The sequence below is a fragment of the Oncorhynchus mykiss genome, chromosome 3, assembly GCF_013265735.2.
Source record: "Oncorhynchus mykiss isolate Arlee chromosome 3, USDA_OmykA_1.1, whole genome shotgun sequence".
NCBI classification, from domain to species: domain Eukaryota; kingdom Metazoa; phylum Chordata; class Actinopteri; order Salmoniformes; family Salmonidae; genus Oncorhynchus; species Oncorhynchus mykiss.
Genome location: NC_048567.1, coordinates 82112293 through 82134096, shown reverse-complemented (window position 1 = coordinate 82134096; position 21804 = coordinate 82112293). Strand labels below are relative to the sequence as shown.

Below are 21804 nucleotides of genomic sequence, written 5' to 3'. Positions count from 1 at the left end.
TATTCATGTAGTCAGAGAGAGAGAGAGTGTGGAAGGGTCCAGACTCTATTCCTGTAGTCAGAGAGAGAGAGTGCGTAAGGGTCCAGACTCTATTCCTGTAGTCAGAGAGAGAGAGAGTGTGGAAGGGTCCAGACTCTATTCCTGTAGTTAGAGAGAGAGAGAGACTGTGGAAGGGTCCAGACTCTATTCCTGTTGTCAGAGAGAGAGACTAAGGAAGGGTCCAGACTCTATTCCTGTAGTCAGAGAGATAGACTGTGGAAGGGTCCAGACTATTCCTGTAGTCAGAGAGAGAGACTGTGGAAGGGTCCAGACTATTCCTGTAGTCACAGAGAGAGACTGTGGAAGGGTCCAGACTCTATTCCTGTAGTCAGAGAGAGAGACTGTGGAAGGGTCCAGACTCTATTCCTGTAGTCAGAGAGAGAGAGACTGTGGAAATGTCCAGACTCTATTCCTGTAGTCAGAGAGTGAGACTGTGGAAGGGTCCAGACTCTATTCATGTAGTCAGAGAGATAGAGAGTGTGGAAGGGTCCAGACTCTATTCCTGTAGTCAGAGAGAGAGAGACTGTGGAAGGGTCCAGACTCTATTCATGTAGTCAGAGAGAGAGAGACTGTGGAAGTGTCCAGACTCTATTCCTGTAGTCACAGAGAGAGACTGTGGAAGGGTCCAGACTCTATTCCTGTTGTCAGAGAGAGAGACTGAGGAAGGGTCCAGACTCTATTCCTGTAGTCAGAGAGAGAGAGAGAGAGTGTGGAAGGGTTCAGACTATATTCCTGTAGTCACAGAGAGAGAGAGACTGTGGAAGGGTCCAGACTTTATTCATGTAGTCAGAGAGAGAGAGAGTGTGGAAGGGTCCAGACTCTATTCCTGTAGTCACAGAGAGAGACTGTGGAAGGGTCCAGACTCTATTCCTGTTGTCAGAGAGAGAGACTGAGGAAGGGTCCAGACTCTATTCCTGTAGTCAGAGAGAGAGAGAGAGAGTGTGGAAGGGTTCAGACTCTATTCCTGTAGTCAGAGAGAGAGAGAGACTGAGGAAGGGTCCAGACTCTATTCCTGTAGTCAGAGAGAGAGAGAGAGAGTGTGGAAGGGTTCAGACTCTATTCCTGTAGTCAGAGAGAGAGAGAGACTGTGGAAGGGTCCAGACTTTATTCATGTAGTCAGAGAGAGAGAGAGTGTGGAAGGGTCCAGACTCTATTACTGTAGTCAGAGAGAGAGAGTGCGTAAGGGTCCAGACTCTATTCCTGTAGTCAGAGAGAGAGAGTGTGGAAGGGTCCAGACTCTATTCCTGTAGTCAGAGAGAGAGAGACTGTGGAAGGGTCCAGACTCTATTTCTGTAGTCACAGAGAGAGCGTGTGGAAGGTCCAGAGTCTATTCCTGTAGTCACAGAGAGAGACTGTGGAAGGGTCCAGACTCTATTCCTGTTGTCAGAGAGAGAGACTGAGGAAGGGTCCAGACTCTATTCCTGTAGTCAGAGAGAGAGAGAGAGTGTGGAAGGGTTCAGACTCTATTCCTGTAGTCAGAGAGAGAGAGAGACTGTGGAAGGGTCCAGACTTTATTCATGTAGTCAGAGAGAGAGAGAGTGTGGAAGGGTCCAGACTCTATTCCTGTAGTCAGAGAGAGAGAGTGCGTAAGGGTCCAGACTCTATTCCTGTAGTCAGAGAGAGAGAGAGTGTGGAAGGGTCCAGACTCTATTCCTGTAGTTAGAGAGAGAGAGACTGTGGAAGGGTCCAGACTCTATTCCTGTTGTCAGAGAGAGAGACTAAGGAAGGGTCCAGACTCTATTCCTGTAGTCAGAGAGATAGACTGTGGAAGGGTCCAGACTATTCCTGTAGTCAGAGAGAGAGACTGTGGAAGGGTCCAGACTATTCCTGTAGTCACAGAGAGAGACTGTGGAAGGGTCCAGACTCTATTCCTGTAGTCAGAGAGAGAGACTGTGGAAGGGTCCAGACTCTATTCCTGTAGTCAGAGAGAGAGAGTCTGTGGAAATGTCCAGACTCTATTCCTGTAGTCAGAGAGTGAGACTGTGGAAGGGTCCAGACTCTATTCATGTAGTCAGAGAGAGAGAGAGTGTGGAAGGGTCCAGACTCTATTCCTGTAGTCAGAGAGAGAGAGCGACTGTGGAAGGGTCCAGACTCTATTCATGTAGTCAGAGAGAGAGACTGTGGAAGGGTCCAGACTCTATTCCTGTAGTCAGAGAGAGACTGTGGAAGGGTCCAGACTCTATTCCCGTAGTCAGATAGAGAGAGTGTGGAAGGGTCCAGACTCTATTCCTGTAGTCAGAGAGAGACTACAGGGCGGCAGGGTAGACTAGTGGTTAGAGCGTTGGACTAGTAACCGGAAGGTTGCAAGTACAAACCCCCGAGCTGACAAGGTTGTCTGCCCCTGAACAGGCAGTTAACCCACTGGTCCTAGGCCGTCATTGAAAATAAGAAATTGTTCTTAAATGAGAGAGACTGTGGAAGGGTCCAGACTCTATTCCTGTAGTCACAGAGAGAGACTGTGCTGTAAAGATGAAGTAACAACTGCACATCATTAACTCTCCACTGAGAGTCTTTGTCTGTTTCTTTATCTGCTTTCAAAATAGAGTTCCTTCTCAGCCTATATCTGCTGTGTAGTGTGAACAGTTCCATCAGTATAAAGTCTGCTGTTCCATCAGTGTAAAGTCTGCTGTTCCATCAGTATAAAGTCTGCTGTTCCATCAGTGTAAAGTCTGCTGTTCCATCAGTATAAAGTCTGCTGTTCCATCAGTATAAAGTCTGTTGTTCCAACAGTGTAAAGTCTGCTGTTCCATCAGTGTATAGTCTGCTGTTCCATCAGTATAAAGTCTGCTGTTCCATCAGTGTAAAGTCTGCTGTCCCAACAGATCAGTGTAAAGTCTGCTGTTCCATCAGTATAAAGTCTGCTGTTCCATCAGTGTAAAGTCTGCTGTTCCATCAGTGTAAAGTCTGCTGTTCCATCAGTGTATAGTCTGCTGTTCCATCAGTATAAAGTCTGCTGTTCCATCAGTGTAAAGTCTGCTGTCCCAACAGATCAGTGTAAAGTCTGCTGTTCCATCAGTATAAACTCTGCTGTTCCAACAGTGTAAAGTCTGCTGTTCCATCAGTATAAAGTCTGCTTTTCCATCAGTATAAAGTCTGCTGTTCCATCAGTATAAAGTCTGCTGTTCCAACAGTGTAAAGTCTGCTGTTCCAACAGTGTAAAGTCTGCTGTTCCAACAGTGTAAAGCCTGCTGTTCCAACAGTGTAAAGTCTGCTGTTCCAACAGTATAAAGTCTGCTTTTCCATCAGTATAAAGTCTGCTGTTCCATCAGTATAAAGTCTGCTGTTCCATCAGTATAAAGTCTGCTGTTCCAACAGTATAAAGTCTGCTGTTCCATCAGTAAAAAGTCTGCTGTTCCATCAGTATAAAGTCTGCTGTTCCATCAGTATAAAGTCTGCTGTTCCATCAGTATAAAGTCTGCTGTTCCAACAGTGTAAAGTCTGCTGTTCCAACAGTGTAAAGTCTGCTGTTCCATCAGTGTAAAGTCTGCTGTTCCAACAGTGTAAAGTCTGCTGTTCCATCAGTATAAAGTCTGCTGTTCCATCAGTATAAAGTCTGCTGTTCCATCAGTATAAAGTCTGCTGTTCCAACAGTGTAAAGTCTGCTGTTCCAACAGTATAAAGTCTGCTGTTCCATCAGTGTAAAGTCTGCTGTTCCAACAGTGTAAAGTCTGCTGTTCCATCAGTATAAAGTATGCTGTTCCATCAGTATAAAGTCTGCTGTTCCATCAGTATAAAGTCTGTTGTTCCAACAGTGTAAAGTCTGCTGTTCCATCAGTGTATAGTCTGCTGTTCCATCAGTATAAAGTCTGCTGTTCCATCAGTGTAAAGTCTGCTGTCCCAACAGATCAGTGTAAAGTCTGCTGTTCCATCAGTATAAAGTCTGCTGTTCCAACAGTGTAAAGTCTGCTGTTCCATCAGTATAAAGTCTGCTTTTCCATCAGTACAAAGTCTGCTGTTCCATCAGTATAAAGTCTGCTGTTCCAACAGTGTAAAGTCTGCTGTTCCAACAGTGTAAAGTCTGCTGTTCCAGCAGTGTAAAGTCTGCTGTTCCATCAGTATAAAGTCTGCTGTTCCATCAGTATAAAGTCTGCTGTTCCATCAGTATAAAGTCTGCTGTTCCAACAGTATAAAGTCTGCTGTTCCATCAGTATAAAGTCTGCTGTTCCATCAGTATAAAGTCTGCTGTTCCATCAGTATAAAGTCTGCTGTTCCATCAGTATAAAGTCTGCTGTTCCAACAGTGTAAAGTCTGCTGTTCCAACAGTGTAAAGTCTGCTGTTCCATCAGTATAAAGTCTGCTGTTCCAACAGTGTAAAGTCTGCTGTTCCATCAGTATAAAGTCTGCTTTTCCATCAGTATAAAGTCTGCTGTTCCATCAGTATAAAGTCTGCTGTTCCAACAGTGTAAAGTCTGCTGTTCCAACAGTGTAAAGTCTGCTGTTCCAACAGTGTAAAGTCTGCTGTTCCAACAGTGTAAAGTCTGCTGTTCCAACAGTATAAAGTCTGCTGTTCCATCAGTATAAAGTCTGCTGTTCCATCAGTATAAAGTCTGCTGTTCCATCAGTATAAAGTCTGCTGTTCCAACAGTATAAAGTCTGCTGTTCCATCAGTATAAAGTCTGCTGTTCCATCAGTATAAAGTCTGCTGTTCCATCAGTATAAAGTCTGCTGTTCCATCAGTATAAAGTCTGCTGTTCCAACAGTGTAAAGTCTGCTGTTCCAACAGTGTAAATCTGCTGTTCCATCAGTATAAAGTCTGCTGTTCCAACAGTGTAAAGTCTGCTGTTCCATCAGTGTAAAGTCTGCTGTTCCATCAGTGTAAAGTCTGCTGTTCCATCAGTATAACGTCTGCTGTTCCAACAGTGTAAAGTCTGCTGTTCCATCAGTATAAAGTCTGCTGTTCCATCAGTATAAAGTCTGCTGTTCCATCAGTATAAAGTCTGCTGTTCCATCAGTGTAAAGTCTGCTGGTCCATCAGTGTAAAGTCTGCTGTTCCATCAGTATAAAGTCTGCTGTTCCATCAGTGTAAAGTCTGCTGTTCCATCAGTGTAAAGTCTGTTGTTCCAACAGTGTAAAGTCTGCTGTTCCATCAGTATAAAGTCTGCTGGTCCATCAGTATCAAGTCTGATGTTCCAACATTGTAAAGTCTGCTGTTCCAACAGTATAAAGTCTGCTGTTCCATCAGTGTAAAGTCTGCTGTTCCATCAGTATAAAGTCTGCTGTTCCATCAGTATAAAGTCTGCTGTTCCATCAGTGTAAAGTCTGCTGTTCCAACAGTGTAAAGTCTGCTGTTCCATCAGTGTAAAGTCTGCTGTTCCATCAGTATAAAGTCTGCTGTTCCATCAGTGTAAAGTCTGCTGTTCCATCAGTATAAAGTCTGCTGTTCCACCAGTGTAAAGTCTGCTGTTCCATCAGTATAAAGTCTGCTGTTCCATCAGTATAAAGTCTACTGTTCCATCAGTGTAAAGTCTGCTGTTCCATCAGTATAAAGTCTGCTGTTCCATCAGTGTAAAGTCTGCTGTTCCATCAGTATAAAGTCTGCTGTTCCATCAGTGTAAAGTCTGCTGTTCCATCAGTGTAAAGTCTGCTGTTCCATCAGTATAAAGTCTGCTGTTCCAACAGTATAAAGTCTGCTGTTCCATCAGTGTAAAGTCTGCTGTTCCAACAGTGTAAAGTCTGCTGTTCCATCAGTATAAAGTCTGCTGTTCCAACAGGCACAAACAGGGAGGAAAAGGGCTGCATTTGAAATCTGTTTAAACTCAATTTGAACCTTTTCTTTAATCCCTCCCTCCCTCCCTCCCTCCCTCCCTCCCTCCCTCCCTCCCTCCCTCCCTCCCTCCCTCCCTCCAGACTGCAGGAGGAGATCCACCAGAGGGAAGAGGCAGAGAACAACCTGTCTGCCTTCAGAGCTGTGAGTTACACTTTCCCTCTCCCTCTCTCTCTCTTTGTCTGCCTTCAGAACTTTCTCTCTTCCCAAATGATCAATGATCAACATGCTGTCAGGTTAGATCATTGATGACAGTACCGAGTGTGATACCAACATGAACTGAAGCTGCAATTATTCTATAGAGTAACTTCTGAGTGTCTCTCTCAGTATCTCCCTATCTCTCTCTCTATCTCTCTCTCTATCTATCTCTGTCTCTCTGTCTATCTCTCTGTCTATCTCTCTCACTCTCTCTGTCTATCTCTCTGTCTCTCTCTCTCTATCTCTCTCTCTATCTCTCTCTCTCTCTGTCTATCTCTCTGTCTGTCTATCTGTCTGTCTATCTATGTCTCTCTGTCTATCTCTGTCTATCTCTCTCGCGCTCTCTGTCTATCTCTCTGTCTCTCTGTCTCTCTCTCTCTCTCTCTCTCCTCTCTGTCTGTCTGTCTCTCTCTCTCCTCTCTCTCTCTCTGTCTCTCTCTCTGTCTCTCTCTCTGTATCTGTGTCAGTATGTCGGCTCTCATCTTTGGAAAGGCCTTATGCTGAAACATCAATACTAAACGTCAACTCTATCCCCTGTTCTTGTTCTGTTTTTCTAGGACGTGGACTCTGCCACTCTGGCCAGGCTGGACCTGGAGAGACGCATTGAGAGTCTACAGGAGGAGATTGCCTTCCTCAAGAAGATCCACGAGGAGGTTAGTGTGGTCCTGCATGGCCTTTTGAGACAATTCCTAACTCCTTTTCACACAACTGAGCCAAGCCCGGCCAAACTAAACTGGGCCGGCCTGTTGAGGCTTCTACCATAGTTGCTCAAACCATGCTACAAGGTTAATGTGAACAGAACATATCAAACCAGCACATTATGCTGTGGAAACAGGAGATAGGATCCTGCCCTATGGACCATTCTGGCTCGGACAAGACTTATTTACAGTAAAGTTCAAGCCATCAGTGTCAGTTCCCCTGCCTTCTTTCTCACATCCTACCCTTCAATACACTGATGGTGTTTGGTACTCCCAGCTACTGTACTCCCAGTGACTATACCCACTAGCTACTATACTCCCAGCTACTATACTCTCAGCTACTGTACTCCCAGTGACTATACCCACTAGCTAGTATACTCCCAGCTGCTATACTCCCAGCTACTGTACTCACAGCTAGTATACTCACAGCTACTATACTCCCAACTACTATACTCCCAGCTACGGTACTACCAGCTACTATACTCACAGCTAGTATACTCCCAGCTGCTATACTCCCAACTACTATACTCCCAGCTACGGTACTACCAGCTACTATACTCCCAGCTACTATACCTACTAGCTACTATACTCCCAGCTCCTATACTCCTATCTACTGTACTCCCAACTACTATACTCCCAGCTAATGTACTCCCAACAACTATAACTACTAGCTACTGTACTCACGGCTACTGTACTCCCAGCTACTGTACTCTCAGCTACTATACCTACTAGCTACTATACTCCCAGCTAATGTACTCCCATTTACTATGCTCCCAGCTACTGTACTCCCAGCTACTATACTCTCAGCTACTGTACTCCCAGTGACTATACCTACTAGCTACTATACTCCCAGCTACTATACTCTCAGCTACTGTACTACCAGTGACTATACCTACTAGCTACTATACTCCGAGCTCCTATACTCTCAGCTACTGAACTCCCAGTGACTATACCTACTAGCTACTATACTCCCAGCTACTGCACTCCCAGTGACTATACCTACTAGCTACTCTACTCCCAGCTACTGTACTCCCAGCTACTATACTCCCAGCTACTATACTCCCAGATACTAAACTCCCAGATTATATAATCCCAGCTAATATACTATCAGATACTGTACTCCCAGCTACTATACTCCCAGCTATTGTGCTCCCAACTACTATACTCCCAGCTACTATACCTACTAGCTACTATACTCCCAGCTAATGTACTCCCATTTACTATGCTCCCAGCTACTGTACTCCCAGCTACTATACCTACTAGCTACTATACTCCCAGCTACTGTTCCTCCAGCTACTGTACTCCCAGCTACTGTACTCCCAGCTACTATACCTACTAGCTACTATACTACCAGATACTATACTCCCAGCTACTATACTCCCAGCTACTATACTCCCAGCTACTGTTCCTCCAGCTACTGTACTCCCAGCTACTGTACTTCCAGCTACTGTACTCCCAGCTACTATACCTACTAGCTACTATACTCCCAGCTACTGTACTCCCATTTACTATGCTCCCAGCTACTGTACTCCCAGCTACTGTACTCCCATCTACTATACCTACTAGCTACTATACTCCCAGCTACTGTACTCCCAGCTACTGTACTCCCAGCTACTATACATACTAGTTACTATACTCCCAGCTACTATACTCCCAGCTACTATACTCCCAGCTACTATACTCCCATCTACTATACTCCCAGCTACTATACTCCCAGCTACGATACACACAGCTACTATACTCCCAGCTACTGTACTCCCAGCTACTGTACTCCCAGCTACTATACTCCCAACTACTATACCTCCAGCTACTGTTCTCCCAGCTACTGCACTCCCAGTGACTATACCTACTAGCTACTCTACTCCCAGCTACTGTACTCCCAGCTACTATACTCCCAGCTACTATACTCCCAGATACTAAACTCCCAGATTATATAATCCCAGCTAATATACTATCAGATACTGTACTCCCAGCTACTATACTCCCAGCTATTGTGCTCCCAACTACTATACTCCCAGCTACTATACCTACTAGCTACTATACTCCCAGCTAATGTACTCCCATTTACTATGCTCCCAGCTACTGTACTCCCAGCTACTATACCTACTAGCTACTATACTCCCAGCTACTGTTCCTCCAGCTACTGTACTCCCAGCTACTGTACTCCCAGCTACTATACCTACTAGCTACTATACTACCAGATACTATACTCCCAGCTACTATACTCCCAGCTACTATACTCCCAGCTACTGTTCCTCCAGCTACTGTACTCCCAGCTACTGTACTTCCAGCTACTGTACTCCCAGCTACTATACCTACTAGCTACTATACTCCCAGCTACTGTACTCCCATTTACTATGCTCCCAGCTACTGTACTCCCAGCTACTGTACTCCCATCTACTATACCTACTAGCTACTATACTCCCAGCTACTGTACTCCCAGCTACTGTACTCCCAGCTACTATACATACTAGTTACTATACTCCCAGCTACTATACTCCCAGCTACTATACTCCCAGCTACTATACTCCCATCTACTATACTCCCAGCTACTATACTCCCAGCTACGATACACACAGCTACTATACTCCCAGCTACTGTACTCCCAGCTACTGTACTCCCAGCTACTATACTCTCAGCTACTATACCTCCAGCTACTGTTCTCCCAGCTACTGTACTCCCAGCTACTATACCTACTAGCTACTGTACATCTCTAACCATACATCTCTAACCATACATATCTAACCATACATATCCAACCATACATATCTAACCATACATCTCCAACCATACATATCTAACCATACATCTCCAACCATACATATCTAACCATACATCTCCAACCATACATATCTAACCATACATCTCTAACCATACATCTCCAACCATACATCTCCAACCATACATCTCCAACCATACATCTCCAACCATACATATCTAACCATACATCTCCAACCATACATCTCTAACCATACATCTCCAACCATACATCTCTAACCATACATCTCCAACCATACATCTCCAACCATACATCTCCAACCATACATATCTAACCATACATCTCCAACCATGCATCTCTAACCATACATCTCTAACCATACATCTCCAACCATACATCTCTAACCATACATCTCCAACCATACATCTCTAACCATACATCTCCAACCATACATCTCCAACCAAACATCTCCAACCATACATATCTAACCATACATCTCCAACCATGCATCTCTAACCATACATCTCTAACCATACATCTCCAACCATACATCTCCAACCATACATCTCCAACCATACATCTCCAACCATACATCTCCAACCATACATCTCCAACCATACATCTCTAACCATACATCTCCAGCCATACATCTCTAACCATACATCTCCAACCATGCAGTCACATCCTGCACAGTGTGCGGGACTTTCCTAGTTTCTAATTGCATAGTTCATCATTTCTATAGTGAGTTGATCATATATGTGACACTCACTCCTATGGTAGCCAGAACATTCTGGGCAAAACACACACCCCCACCACCACCACCACCACCACCACCACCACACACACACACACACACACACCCACCCGTACAGTTACACAGTGCACAATGGATGGAGGAACTTGATCTGGTTTCTAAAGCCAGATCCTGTCATGCTGTCTCTTCTGACATTTGGACTTCAGTGCTATGCTGGCCTGACCTGTCCTAACTTGGTTAAGGCAGAGTGTCAGCTGGGCCTGTGACATCGAGGGCCCTCTGTAACATTGTTCAACAGATGCACAGCTAAAATTAAACCATGAGAGAGAGAGACTAGCAGCTGGGAAATATTTAGGGCAGAGAAAGAGATCATTGATCCTGTCTATGTAGGACAGAGAGAGAGAGAGAGGGAGAGAGAGAGAGAGAGAGAGAGAGAGAGAGAAAGAGAGAGAGAGAAACCATTGGTCCTGTCTTTGTAGAACAATGAGAGAGAGAGAGAGACCATTGGTCCTGTCTTTGTAGGACAATGAGAGAGAGAGAGAGAGACCATTGGTCCTGTCTTTGTAGGACAGAGAGAAAGAGAGAGAGAGAGAGAGAGAGAGAGAGAGAGAGAGAGACCATTGGTCTGTCGTTGTAGGACAGAGAGAGAGAGAGAGAGAGAGAGAGAGAGAGAGAGAGAGAGAGAGAGAGAGAGACCATTGGTCCTGTCTTTGTAGGACAATGAGAGAGAGAGAGACCATTGGTCCTGCCTTTGTAGGACAATGAGAGAGAGAGAGACCATTGGTCCTGTCTTTGTAGGACAATGAGAGAGAGAGAGACCATTGGTCCTGTCTGTGTATTGTAGGAGCCAGGGTTTTGTCCTGTCTGTGTGTTGTAGCAGCCAGGCTTTTGTCCTGTATATATGTCGTAGGAGCCAGGGTTTTGTCCTGTCTATATGTCGTAGGAGCCAGGGTTTTGACCTGTATATATGTCGTAGGAGCCAGGGTTTTGTCCTGCCTATATGTCGTAGGAGCCAGGGTTTTGTCCTGTCTATATGTCGTAGGAGCCAGGGTTTTGTCCTGTCTATATGTCGTAGGAGCCAGGGTTTTGTCCTGTCTATATGTCGTAGGAGCCAGGGTTTTGTCCTGTCTATATGTCGTAGGAGCCAGGGTTTTGTCCTGTCTATATGTTGTAGGAGCCATGGTTTTGTCCTGTATATATGTTGTAGGAGCCAGGGTTTTGACCTGTATATATGTCGTAGGAGCCAGGGTTTTGTCCTGTCTATATGTCGTATGAGCCAGGGTTTTGTCCTGTCTATAAGTCGTAGGAGCCAGGGTTTTGACCTGTCTATATGTCGTAGGAGCCAGGGTTTTGACCTGTATATATGTCGTAGGTGCCAGGGTTTTGTCCTGTCTATATGTCGTAGGAGCCAGGGTTTTGACCTGTCTATATGTTGTAGGAGCCAGGGTTTTGACCTGTCTATATGTCGTAGGAGCCAGGGTTTTGTCCTGTCTACATGTCGTAGGAGCCAGGGTTTTGACCTGTATATATGTCGTAGGAGCCAGGGTTTTGTCCTGTCTATATGTCGTAGGAGCCAGGGTTTTGACCTGTATATATGTCATAGGAGCCAGGGTTTTGACCTGTCTATATGTCGTAGGAGCCAGGGTTTTGACCTGTCTATATGTCGTAGGAGCCAGGGTTTTGTCCTGTCTATATGTCGTAGGAGCCAGGGTTTTGTCCTGTCTATATGTCGTAGGAGCCAGGGTTTTGTCCTGTCTATATGTCGTAGGAGCCAGGGTTTTGTCCTGTCTATATGTTGTAGGAGCCATGGTTTTGTCCTGTATATATGTTGTAGGAGCCAGGGTTTTGACCTGTATATATGTCGTAGGAGCCAGGGTTTTGTCCTGTCTATATGTCGTATGAGCCAGGGTTTTGTCCTGTCTATATGTCGTAGGAGCCAGGGTTTTGACCTGTCTATATGTCGTAGGAGCCAGGGTTTTGACCTGTATATATGTCGTAGGAGCCAGGGTTTTGTCCTGTCTATATGTCGTAGGAGCCAGGGTTTTGTCCTGTCTATATGTTGTAGGAGCCAGGGTTTTGACCTGTCTATATGTCGTAGGAGCCAGGGTTTTGTCCTGTCTACATGTCGTAGGAGCCAGGGTTTTGACCTGTATATATGTCGTAGGAGCCAGGGTTTTGTCCTGTCTATATGTCGTAGGAGCCAGGGTTTTGACCTGTATATATGTCATAGGAGCCAGGGTTTTGACCTGTCTATATGTCGTAGGAGCCAGGGTTTTGACCTGTCTATATGTCGTAGGAGCCAGGGTTTTGTCCTGTCTATATGTCGTAGGAGCCAGGGTTTTGACCTGTATATATGTCATAGGAGCCAGGGTTTTGACCTGTCTATATGTCGTAGGAGCCAGGGTTTTGACCTGTCTATATGTCGTAGGAGCCAGGGTTTTGTCCTGTCTATATGTCGTAGGAGCCAGGGTTTTGACCTGTATATATGTCGTAGCAGCCAGGGTTTTGACCTGTATATTGAATGACTCAGGAACGTTGAGGAAAGAAGTAGCTAATTATGCTAAAGGATCCTTAAAAAAGAAAAAGGCACAATGCTCGTCATTAAAACCATATTACTTTATTAACACAACTATAAAAATACACTTTTCAGGGTTCATCAGAACCTCTCTTCACAAAGGCTAGTTATCCAAATAAAATCCTGTTCATACTACTACGAAAAACATCCACTGTAGCAGCGATTCTGATTCTTACATGTAAAACCACTCTGATTCAACTCTAGTTGACCCCTATAACACCTAACCTCTGACCCCTGACCTTTATCCCCTGACCTAAAACCCCTGACCTCTGACCTCGTACCCCCTGCAGGAGATCCATGAGATGACGAGCCAGATCCAGGAGACCTCGGTGCAGGTCCAGATGGACATGTCCAAACCAGACCTGACCGCTGCCCTCAGGGACATCCGTATGCAGTACGAGGGCATCGCAGCCAAGAACATCTCAGAGGCAGAGGACTGGTACAAGTCAAAGGTGACCACCATCTATAACAGTATTATATAATATGGTATAGTACAGAGGAACCATCTATAACACACCATCAGGCACCACTACACAGGTAACAGTAGCTAAGCTAACTACATCGGGCACCACTACACAGGTGACAGTAGCTAAGCTAACTACATCGGCACCACTAAACAGTGACAGTAGCTAAGCTAACTACATCGGCACCACTAAACAGTGACAGTAGCTAAGCTAACTACATCGGCACCACTACACAGTGACTGTAGCTAAGCTAACTACATCGGCACCACTACATAGTGACAGTAGCTAAGCTAACTACATCGGCACCACTACACAGTGACAGTAGCCAAGCTAACTACATCGGCACCACTACACAGTGACAGTAGCTAAGCTAACTACATCGGCACCACTACACAGTGACTGTAGCTAAGCTAACTACATTGGCACCACTGCACAGTGACTGTAGCATCTATTCCACCCCATGTCTCCACCTCCTCTCCAGGTGTCAGACCTGAACCAGGCTGTGAACAAGAACAACGATGCTCTGAGACAGTCCAAACAGGAGAGCATGGAGTTCAGGCATCAGATCCAGTCCTACACCTGTGAGATCGACTCTCTCAAGGGAACCGTAAGTACTCTGTTACTACATTCTACACTATATTACTACACCCTACTCTATATTACTACATTATACTCTATATTACTACATTCTACTCTATATTACTACACCCTACTCTATATTACTACATTCTACTCTATATTACTACACCCTACTCTATATTACTACATTATACTCTATATTACTACACCCTACTCTATATTACTACATTATACTCTATATTACTTCACCCTACTCTATATTACTACATTATACTCTATATTACTACACCCTACTCTATATTACTACATTATACTCTATATTACTACATTATACTCTATATTACTACACCCTACTCTATATTACTACATTATACTCTATATTACTACATTATACTCTATATTACTACACCCTATTCTATATTACTACATTATACTCTATATTACTACACCCTACTCTATATTACTACATTATACTCTATATTACCATACCCTACTCTATATTACTACATTATACTCTATATTACTACATTATACTCTATATTACTACACCCTACTCTATATTACTACATTATACTCTATATTACTACATTCTACTCTATATTACTACACCCTACTCTATATTACTACACCCTACTCTATATTACTACATTCTACTCTATATTACTACACCCTTCTCTATATCACTACACCCTATTCTATATTACTACACCCTATTCTATATTACTACACCCTACTCTATTACTACATTCTACTCTATATTACTACACCCTACTCTACATTACTACACCCTATTCTATATTACTACATTCTACTCTATATTACTACACCCTGCTCTATATTACTACACCCTATTCTATATTACTACACCCTACTCTATATTACTACACCCTACTCTATTACTACATTCTACTCTATATTACTACACCCTACTCTATATCACTACACCCTATTCTATATTACTACACCCTACTCTATTACTACATTCTACTCTCTATTACTACACCCTACTCTATTACTACACCCTACTCTATTACTACATTCTACTCTATATTACTACACCCTACTCTATTACTACATTCTACTCTATATTACTACACCCTACTCTATATTACTACACCCTACTCTATTACTGCATTCTACTCTATATTACTACACCCTACTCTATATCACTACACCCTATTCTATATTACTACACCCTACTCTATTACTACATTCTACTCTATATTACTACACCCTACTCTATTACTACACCCTACTCTATTACTACATTCTACTCTATATTACTACACCCTACTCTATATCACTACACCCTATTCTATATTACTACACCCTACTATATTACTACACCCTACTCTATATTACTACACCCTACTCTATATTACTACACCCTACTCTATTACTACATTCTACTCTATATTACTACACCCTACTCTATATCACTACACCATATTCTATATTACTACACCCTACTCTATATTACTACACCCTACTCTATTACTGCATTCTACTCTATATTACTACACCCTACTCTATATCACTACACCCTATTCTATATTACTACACCCTACTCTATTACTACATTCTACTCTATATTACTACACCCTACTCTATTACTACACCCTACTCTATTACTACATTCTACTCTATATTACTACACCCTACTCTATATCACTACACCCTATTCTATATTACTACACCCTACTATATTACTACACCCTACTCTATATTACTACACCCTACTCTATATTACTACACCCTACTCTATTACTACATTCTACTCTATATTACTACACCCTACTCTATATTACTACACCCTACTCTATATTACTACACCCTACTCTATATTACTACACCCTACTCTATATTACTACACCCTACTCTATTACTACATTCTACTCTATATTACTACACCCTACTCTATTACTACATTCTACTCTATATTACTACACCCTACTCTATATCACTACACCCTATTCCATATTACTACACCCTACTCTATTACTACACCCTACTCTATATTACTACACCCTACTCTATTACTACACCCTACTCTATATTACTACACCCTACTCTATTACTACATTCTACTCTATATTACTACACCCTACTCTATATCACTACACCCTATTCTATATTACTACACCCTACTCTATATTACTACACCCTACTCTATATCACTACACCCTATTCTATATTACTACACCCTACTCTATTACTACACCCTACTCTATATTACTACACCCTACTCTATATTACTACACCCTACTCTATATCACTACACCCTATTCTATATTACTACACCCTACTCTATTACTACACCCTACTCTATATTACTACACCCTACTCTATATCACTACACCCTACTCTATATTACTACACCCTACTCTATATTACTACATTATACTCTATTACTACACCCTACTCTATATTACTACACCCTACTCTATTACTACACCTACTCTATATTACTACACCCTACTCTATATTACTACACCCTACTCTATATCACTACACCCTATTCTATATTACTACACCCTACTCTATTACTACACCCTACTCTATATTACTAAACCCTACTATATTACTACACCCTACTCTATATTACTACACCCTACTCTATATCACTACACCCTACTCTATATTACTACATTCTACTCTATATTACTACACCCTACTCTATTACTACATTCTACTCTATATTACTACACCCTACTCTATATTACTACACCCTACTCTATTACTACATTCTACTCTATATTACTACACCCTACTCTATATTACTACACCCTACTCTATTACTACATTATACTCTATATTACTACACCATACTCTATATTACTACACCCTACTCTATATTACTACACCCTACTCTATATTACTACACCCTACTCTATTACTACATTATACTCTATATTACTACACCATACTCTATATTACTACACCCTACTCTATATTACTACACCCTACTCTATATTACTACACCCTACTCTATATTACTACACCCTACTCTATATTACTACACCCTACTCTATTACTACACCCTACTCTATATTACTACACCCTACTCTATATTACTACACCCTACTCTATATTACTACATTATACTCTATATTACTACACCCTACTCTATATTACTACATTATACTCTATATTACTACACCCTACTCTATATTACTACATTATACTCTATATTACTACATTATACTCTATATTACTACACCCTACTCTGTATTACTACACCCTACTCTATATTACTACATTATACTCTATATTACTACACCCTGCTCTATATTACTACACCCTACTCTATTACTACATTATACTCTATATTACTACATTCTACTCTATATTACTACACCCTACTCTATATCACTACACCCTACTCTATTACTACATTCTACTCTATATCACTACACCCTACTATATATTACTACACCCTACTCTATATTACTACACCCTACTCTATATTACTACATTATACTCTATATTACTACACCCTGCTCTATATTACTACATTCTACTCTATATTACTACACCCTACTCTATATCACTACACCCTACTCTATATTACTTCTTGTATTTGACAGTCCAATGGTTTTAAATATGTGGGTACGATGCACTTCAGGACAATTCCCTAACCTGTCATCACTTCAATCACCTCTCCCCGATTCCCCCATCCCCCCTCTCAATCTAACTATGATACCTGTTTACCTACTTTACTGTTAATGTAATCATCCCTGTCTCTCTCTCTCTCTCCTCCCTACAGAACGAATCTCTGCTGAGGCAGATGAGGGAGATGGAGGATCGTCTGGGAAACGAGGCTGGAGGTTACCAGGACTCCATCACCCGTCTGGAGGCTGAGATCGCTAAGATGAAGGATGAGATGGCTCGTCACCTCAGAGAGTACCAGGACCTCCTCAATGTCAAGATGGCCCTGGATATAGAGATCGCTACCTACAGGAAGCTACTGGAAGGAGAGGAGAGCCGGTAGGAGAGAGGGATAAGTAGAGGGAGGGATAGAGAAGAGGGAGGAGAGGTGTAGGGGGAGGGATAGGGAAGAGGGAGGAGAGGTGTAGGGGGAGGGATAGAGAAGAGGGAGGAGAGGTGTAGGGGGAGGGATAGAGAAGAGGGAGGAGAGGTGTAGGTGGAGGGATGGGGAAGAGGGAAGAGAGGAGTAGGGGGAGGGATAGAGAAGAGGGAGGAGAGGTGTAGGGGGAGGGATAGAGAAGAGGGAGGAGAGGAGTAGGGGGAGGGATAGAGAAGAGGGAGGAGAGGAGTAGAGGGAGGGATAGAGAAAAGGGGGGAGAGGAGTAGGGGGAGGGGGAGGGATAGAGAAGAGGGAGAGGAGGAGTAAGGGGAAGGATAGAGAAGAGGGAGGGGAGGAGTAAGGGGAAGGATAGAGAAGAGGGAGGAGAGGAGTAGGGGGGAGGGATAGAGAAGAGGGAGGAGAGGGGGAGGGGGAGGGATAGAGAAGAGGGAGAGGAGGAGTAGGGGGAGGGATGGAGAGGAGGAGTAGGGGGAGGGATGGATAAGAAGTAGGGGAGGAGTAGGGGGAGGGGAGGTGTAGATGGGGATAGAGAAGAGGGAGGGGAGGAGTAGGGGGAGGGATAGAGAAGTGGGAGGAGAGGAGTAGGGGGAGGGATCCCAAAATACATATATAAATTGATCAAAACAAAGTAAGGTAGTTGTGCAATACATTTTATAGATAAAACAATAAGTACCATTATGTTTAAATGTTTGCAGGCTTTTCTCCTCATTCAATTCATCAGTTGATTCAAATGGGGTGTGGAAGATATTTAAACTCTTCCCGGTAGATACACTTGTGCTTCCTCTGCCCCATTACCGTTGAGAAGGAGGGAGGAGATAAGATGCAAGGTATTGCAAAAGACACGTTGCGATAGAGCCAGGGTAAAAGTAGGCGAGGGAGGTCATCATGAATGGAATCAGCCACAATAGATTGTTGCAGGGACTTTCAAACGTTCAGTCAAATAGATATCTAACCTGTCATTTCCTGTATGTTTTGTCTTCTCTCTCTCTCTTTCCCCAGCATCACTGTATCTGGCTCCCACTCCGCCTCTCACTCTGCTGCTCACTCTGCTGCTCACTCTGCTGCCTCATCATATTCCACTATTGGATTCAGAGGTGAGAACACGTTTCTTCAGCATCACATTTTACCAGAAGGGGGAGAAGCGGAAAATAGGTTGACAGTTGATGCATTTCAGATATTGATAATTCTAAGACCAGGGAGGGGAGGAGTAGGGGGAGGGGAGGTGTAGGGGGGAGGAGAGGTGTAGGGGGGAGGAGAGGTGTAGGGGGAGGGGAGGAGAAGGGGGGAGGAGAGGAGTAGGGGGGAGGGGAGGTGTAGGGGGGAGGAGAGGTGTAGGGGGGAGGAGAGGTGTAGGGGGGAGGGGAGGAGTAGGGGGGAGGAGAGGTGTAGGGAGGAGGAGAGGAGTAGGGGTGAGGAGAGGTGTAGGGGGAGGGGAGGAGTAGGGGGGAGGAGAGGTGTAGGGGGGAGGGGAGGTGTAGGGGGGAGGAGAAGGGTGGAGGAGAGGTGTAGGGGGAGGGGAGGAGTAGGGGGGAGGAGAGGTGTAGGGGGGAGGAGAGGTGTAGGGGGGAGGAGAAGGGGGAGGAGAGGTGTAGGGGGAGGGGAGGTGTAGGGGGGAGGAGAGGTGTAGGGGGGAGGAGAAGGGGGGAGGAGAGGTGTAGGGGGAGGGGAGGTGTAGGGGGGAGGAGAGGTGTAGGGGGAGGGGAGGAGTAGGCGGGAGGGGAGGAGAAGGGGGGAGGAGAGGTGTACGGGGAGGGGAGGAGTAGGGGGAGGAGAAGGGGGGAGGTGAGGAGTACTGGGGAGGGGAGGAGTTGGGGGGAGGGGAGGAGAAGGGGGGAGGAGAGGTGTAGGGGGAGGGGAGGAGTAGGCGGGAGGAGAGGTGTAGGGGGAGGGGAGGAGTAGGGGGGAGGAGAGGTGTAGGGGGAGGAGAGGTGTAGGGGGAGGGGAGGAGTAGGCGGGAGGAGAGGTGTAGGGGGGAGGAGAGGTGTAGGGGGAGGGGAGGAGTAGGGGGGAGGAGAGGTATAGGGGGGAGGAGAGGTGTAGGGGGAGGGGAGGAGAAGGGAGGAGGAGAGGAGTAGGGGGGAGGGGAGGAGTAGGGGGGAGGGGAGGAGTAGGGGGAGGGGAGGAGTAGGGGGAGGGGAGGAGTAGGGGGGAGGGGAGGAGTAGGGGGAGGGGAGGGGAGGAGTAGGGGGAGGGGAGGGGAGGAGTAGGGGAGGGGAGGGGAGGAGTAGGGGGGAGGGGAGGAGTAGGGGGGAGGGGAGGAGTAGGGGGAGGGGAGGAGTAGGGGGGAGGGGAGGAGTAGGGGGTATGTCTTGTTTACCAGCCAAATGAAAATAATGGAGCCCGATTAGACTTAATTAATATTGATCATGGGATGTCATAAATCAACTGTGGCTTTTGGGTTAGCTTGTGGTTGTTTTTTACCTCATTTCGCGGGCCTACCTCCTCTCTGCTGCTGTGGTAAGAGACTAAGGTTGTTTTGGGGGTTAGGTTGAGGTTAGGTTGTGGTTTGGTCAGGTTGAGGTTAGGTTGAGGTTAGGTTAGGTTGTGGTTAGGTTAGGTTGAGGTTAGGTTGAGGTTAGGTTGAGGTTAGGTTGAGGTTAGGTTGAGGTTAGGTTGAGGTAGGGTTAGGTTGTGGTTAGGTTGAGGTAAGGTTAGGTTGAGGTTAGGTTGAGGTTAGGTTGAGGTTAGGTTGAGGTAAGGTTGAGGTAAGGTTGTGGTTGTGGCTAGGTTACGGTTGAGATAGTCTTACTTGTGGTCTTTCCATTCAAAACATCAGCCTAGAGATAGTCTGCTAGTCTTGAGTTGACATCTTTTTCAAGTCTCATTAAGCCTGAGAGCTGAGTCCTGGATTAGACTGAGGTTGTGTTACCTCTGTCCTCTCCCTGCAGAGACCAGCCCAGACGTAGGGCGTTCATCAGAGGTCCACTCAAAGAAGACTGTTCTGATCAAGACCATCGAAACCCGCGATGGAGAGGTGAGCTAAACAGACAGAACGACAAAAAACAGCAGACACTATGGACAAATATAGGCCTCATCCTAAATAACTCCATATCCCCTTCATAGTGCACTACCAGGGCCCGGGACATTGTGTCAAAAGTAGCGCACTATATATAAGGAATAGGGTGTTTATTTTGCACTTGGACATAGCATCTCTTAGCCTTACAGTCATTTAATTAATACATTTTGATCTAGATTAAATATTAATTGAGAGAGGGTGCTAGTGCTCTGTGTGTAAGTACAGTTTAAATCTCAACTGTTGATCAACTATCTTTTAATTAACTCACTTCTCCTATCCGGAGCACCTCAGTATTAGACCTGATGACTCTACCCCACCTCCGAGCATCTCACCCTCCTCTCACAGTTCAGAGATGTACAGAGGACACCAGGGTTCGGGTCAATATAATTTCATTTCAGACAATTCATGAAGTGAACAGAAATTCCTGATTCCCAATTAAACATTTTCTTAATGGAAAAGCATTGAGACGGCCTCCCAAGTGGTACAATACTTGATGCATTACGACAGACCCGGGTTCGATCCCAGGCCGTCACAACCGGCCGTGACCGAAAGTCCCATAGGGCAGTACACAATTGGCCCAGCGTCGTCCGGGTTAGGGGAGGGTTTGGCAGGCGGGGGGTTTACTTGGCTCATCGCACTCCAGCGACTCCTTGTGGCGGGAATGGAATTTAATTTTACTTCCTGAATTTACATTTTACTTCCTGAATTTACATTTTACTTCCTGGATTTACATTTTACTTCCTGGATTTACATTTTACTTCCTGAATTTACATTTTACTTCCTGAATTTACATTTTACTTCCTGGATTGACTAAACCCTGGAGGACACACTATTGTTCACAGTAAACTACAGTTGTATAGTCCTTGTCTCCGGTATATCTATATGTATTTTATTGTGTTTATTTAACCTTTATTTTCACAGGAAAGTCCCTTTGAGACCATGTCTCTTTT

At 44.5% G+C, this 21804-nt stretch overlaps 1 protein-coding gene across 2 annotated transcripts in view; it reads left to right on the top strand.

The window, feature by feature from the left end:
• LOC110520662 (desmin) overlaps nt 1-21804 on the top strand; it is a 37184-nt gene that overhangs the window by 8985 nt on the left and 6395 nt on the right. Inside the window, exons 2-9 of one of the 2 annotated variants that reach the window (XM_036975333.1) lie at nt 5887-5947; nt 6559-6654; nt 13038-13199; nt 13693-13818; nt 17557-17777; nt 18838-18932; nt 20727-20812; nt 21776-21804. The exon at nt 21776-21804 is cut by the window's right edge and continues 52 nt beyond it. In XM_036975333.1, coding sequence (XP_036831228.1) covers nt 5887-5947; nt 6559-6654; nt 13038-13199; nt 13693-13818; nt 17557-17777; nt 18838-18932; nt 20727-20812; nt 21776-21804 — 876 coding nt within the window. The remainder of the gene's footprint in view (nt 1-5886; nt 5948-6558; nt 6655-13037; nt 13200-13692; nt 13819-17556; nt 17778-18837; nt 18933-20726; nt 20813-21775) is intronic. The other variant, XM_036975334.1, reaches the window with a different exon arrangement.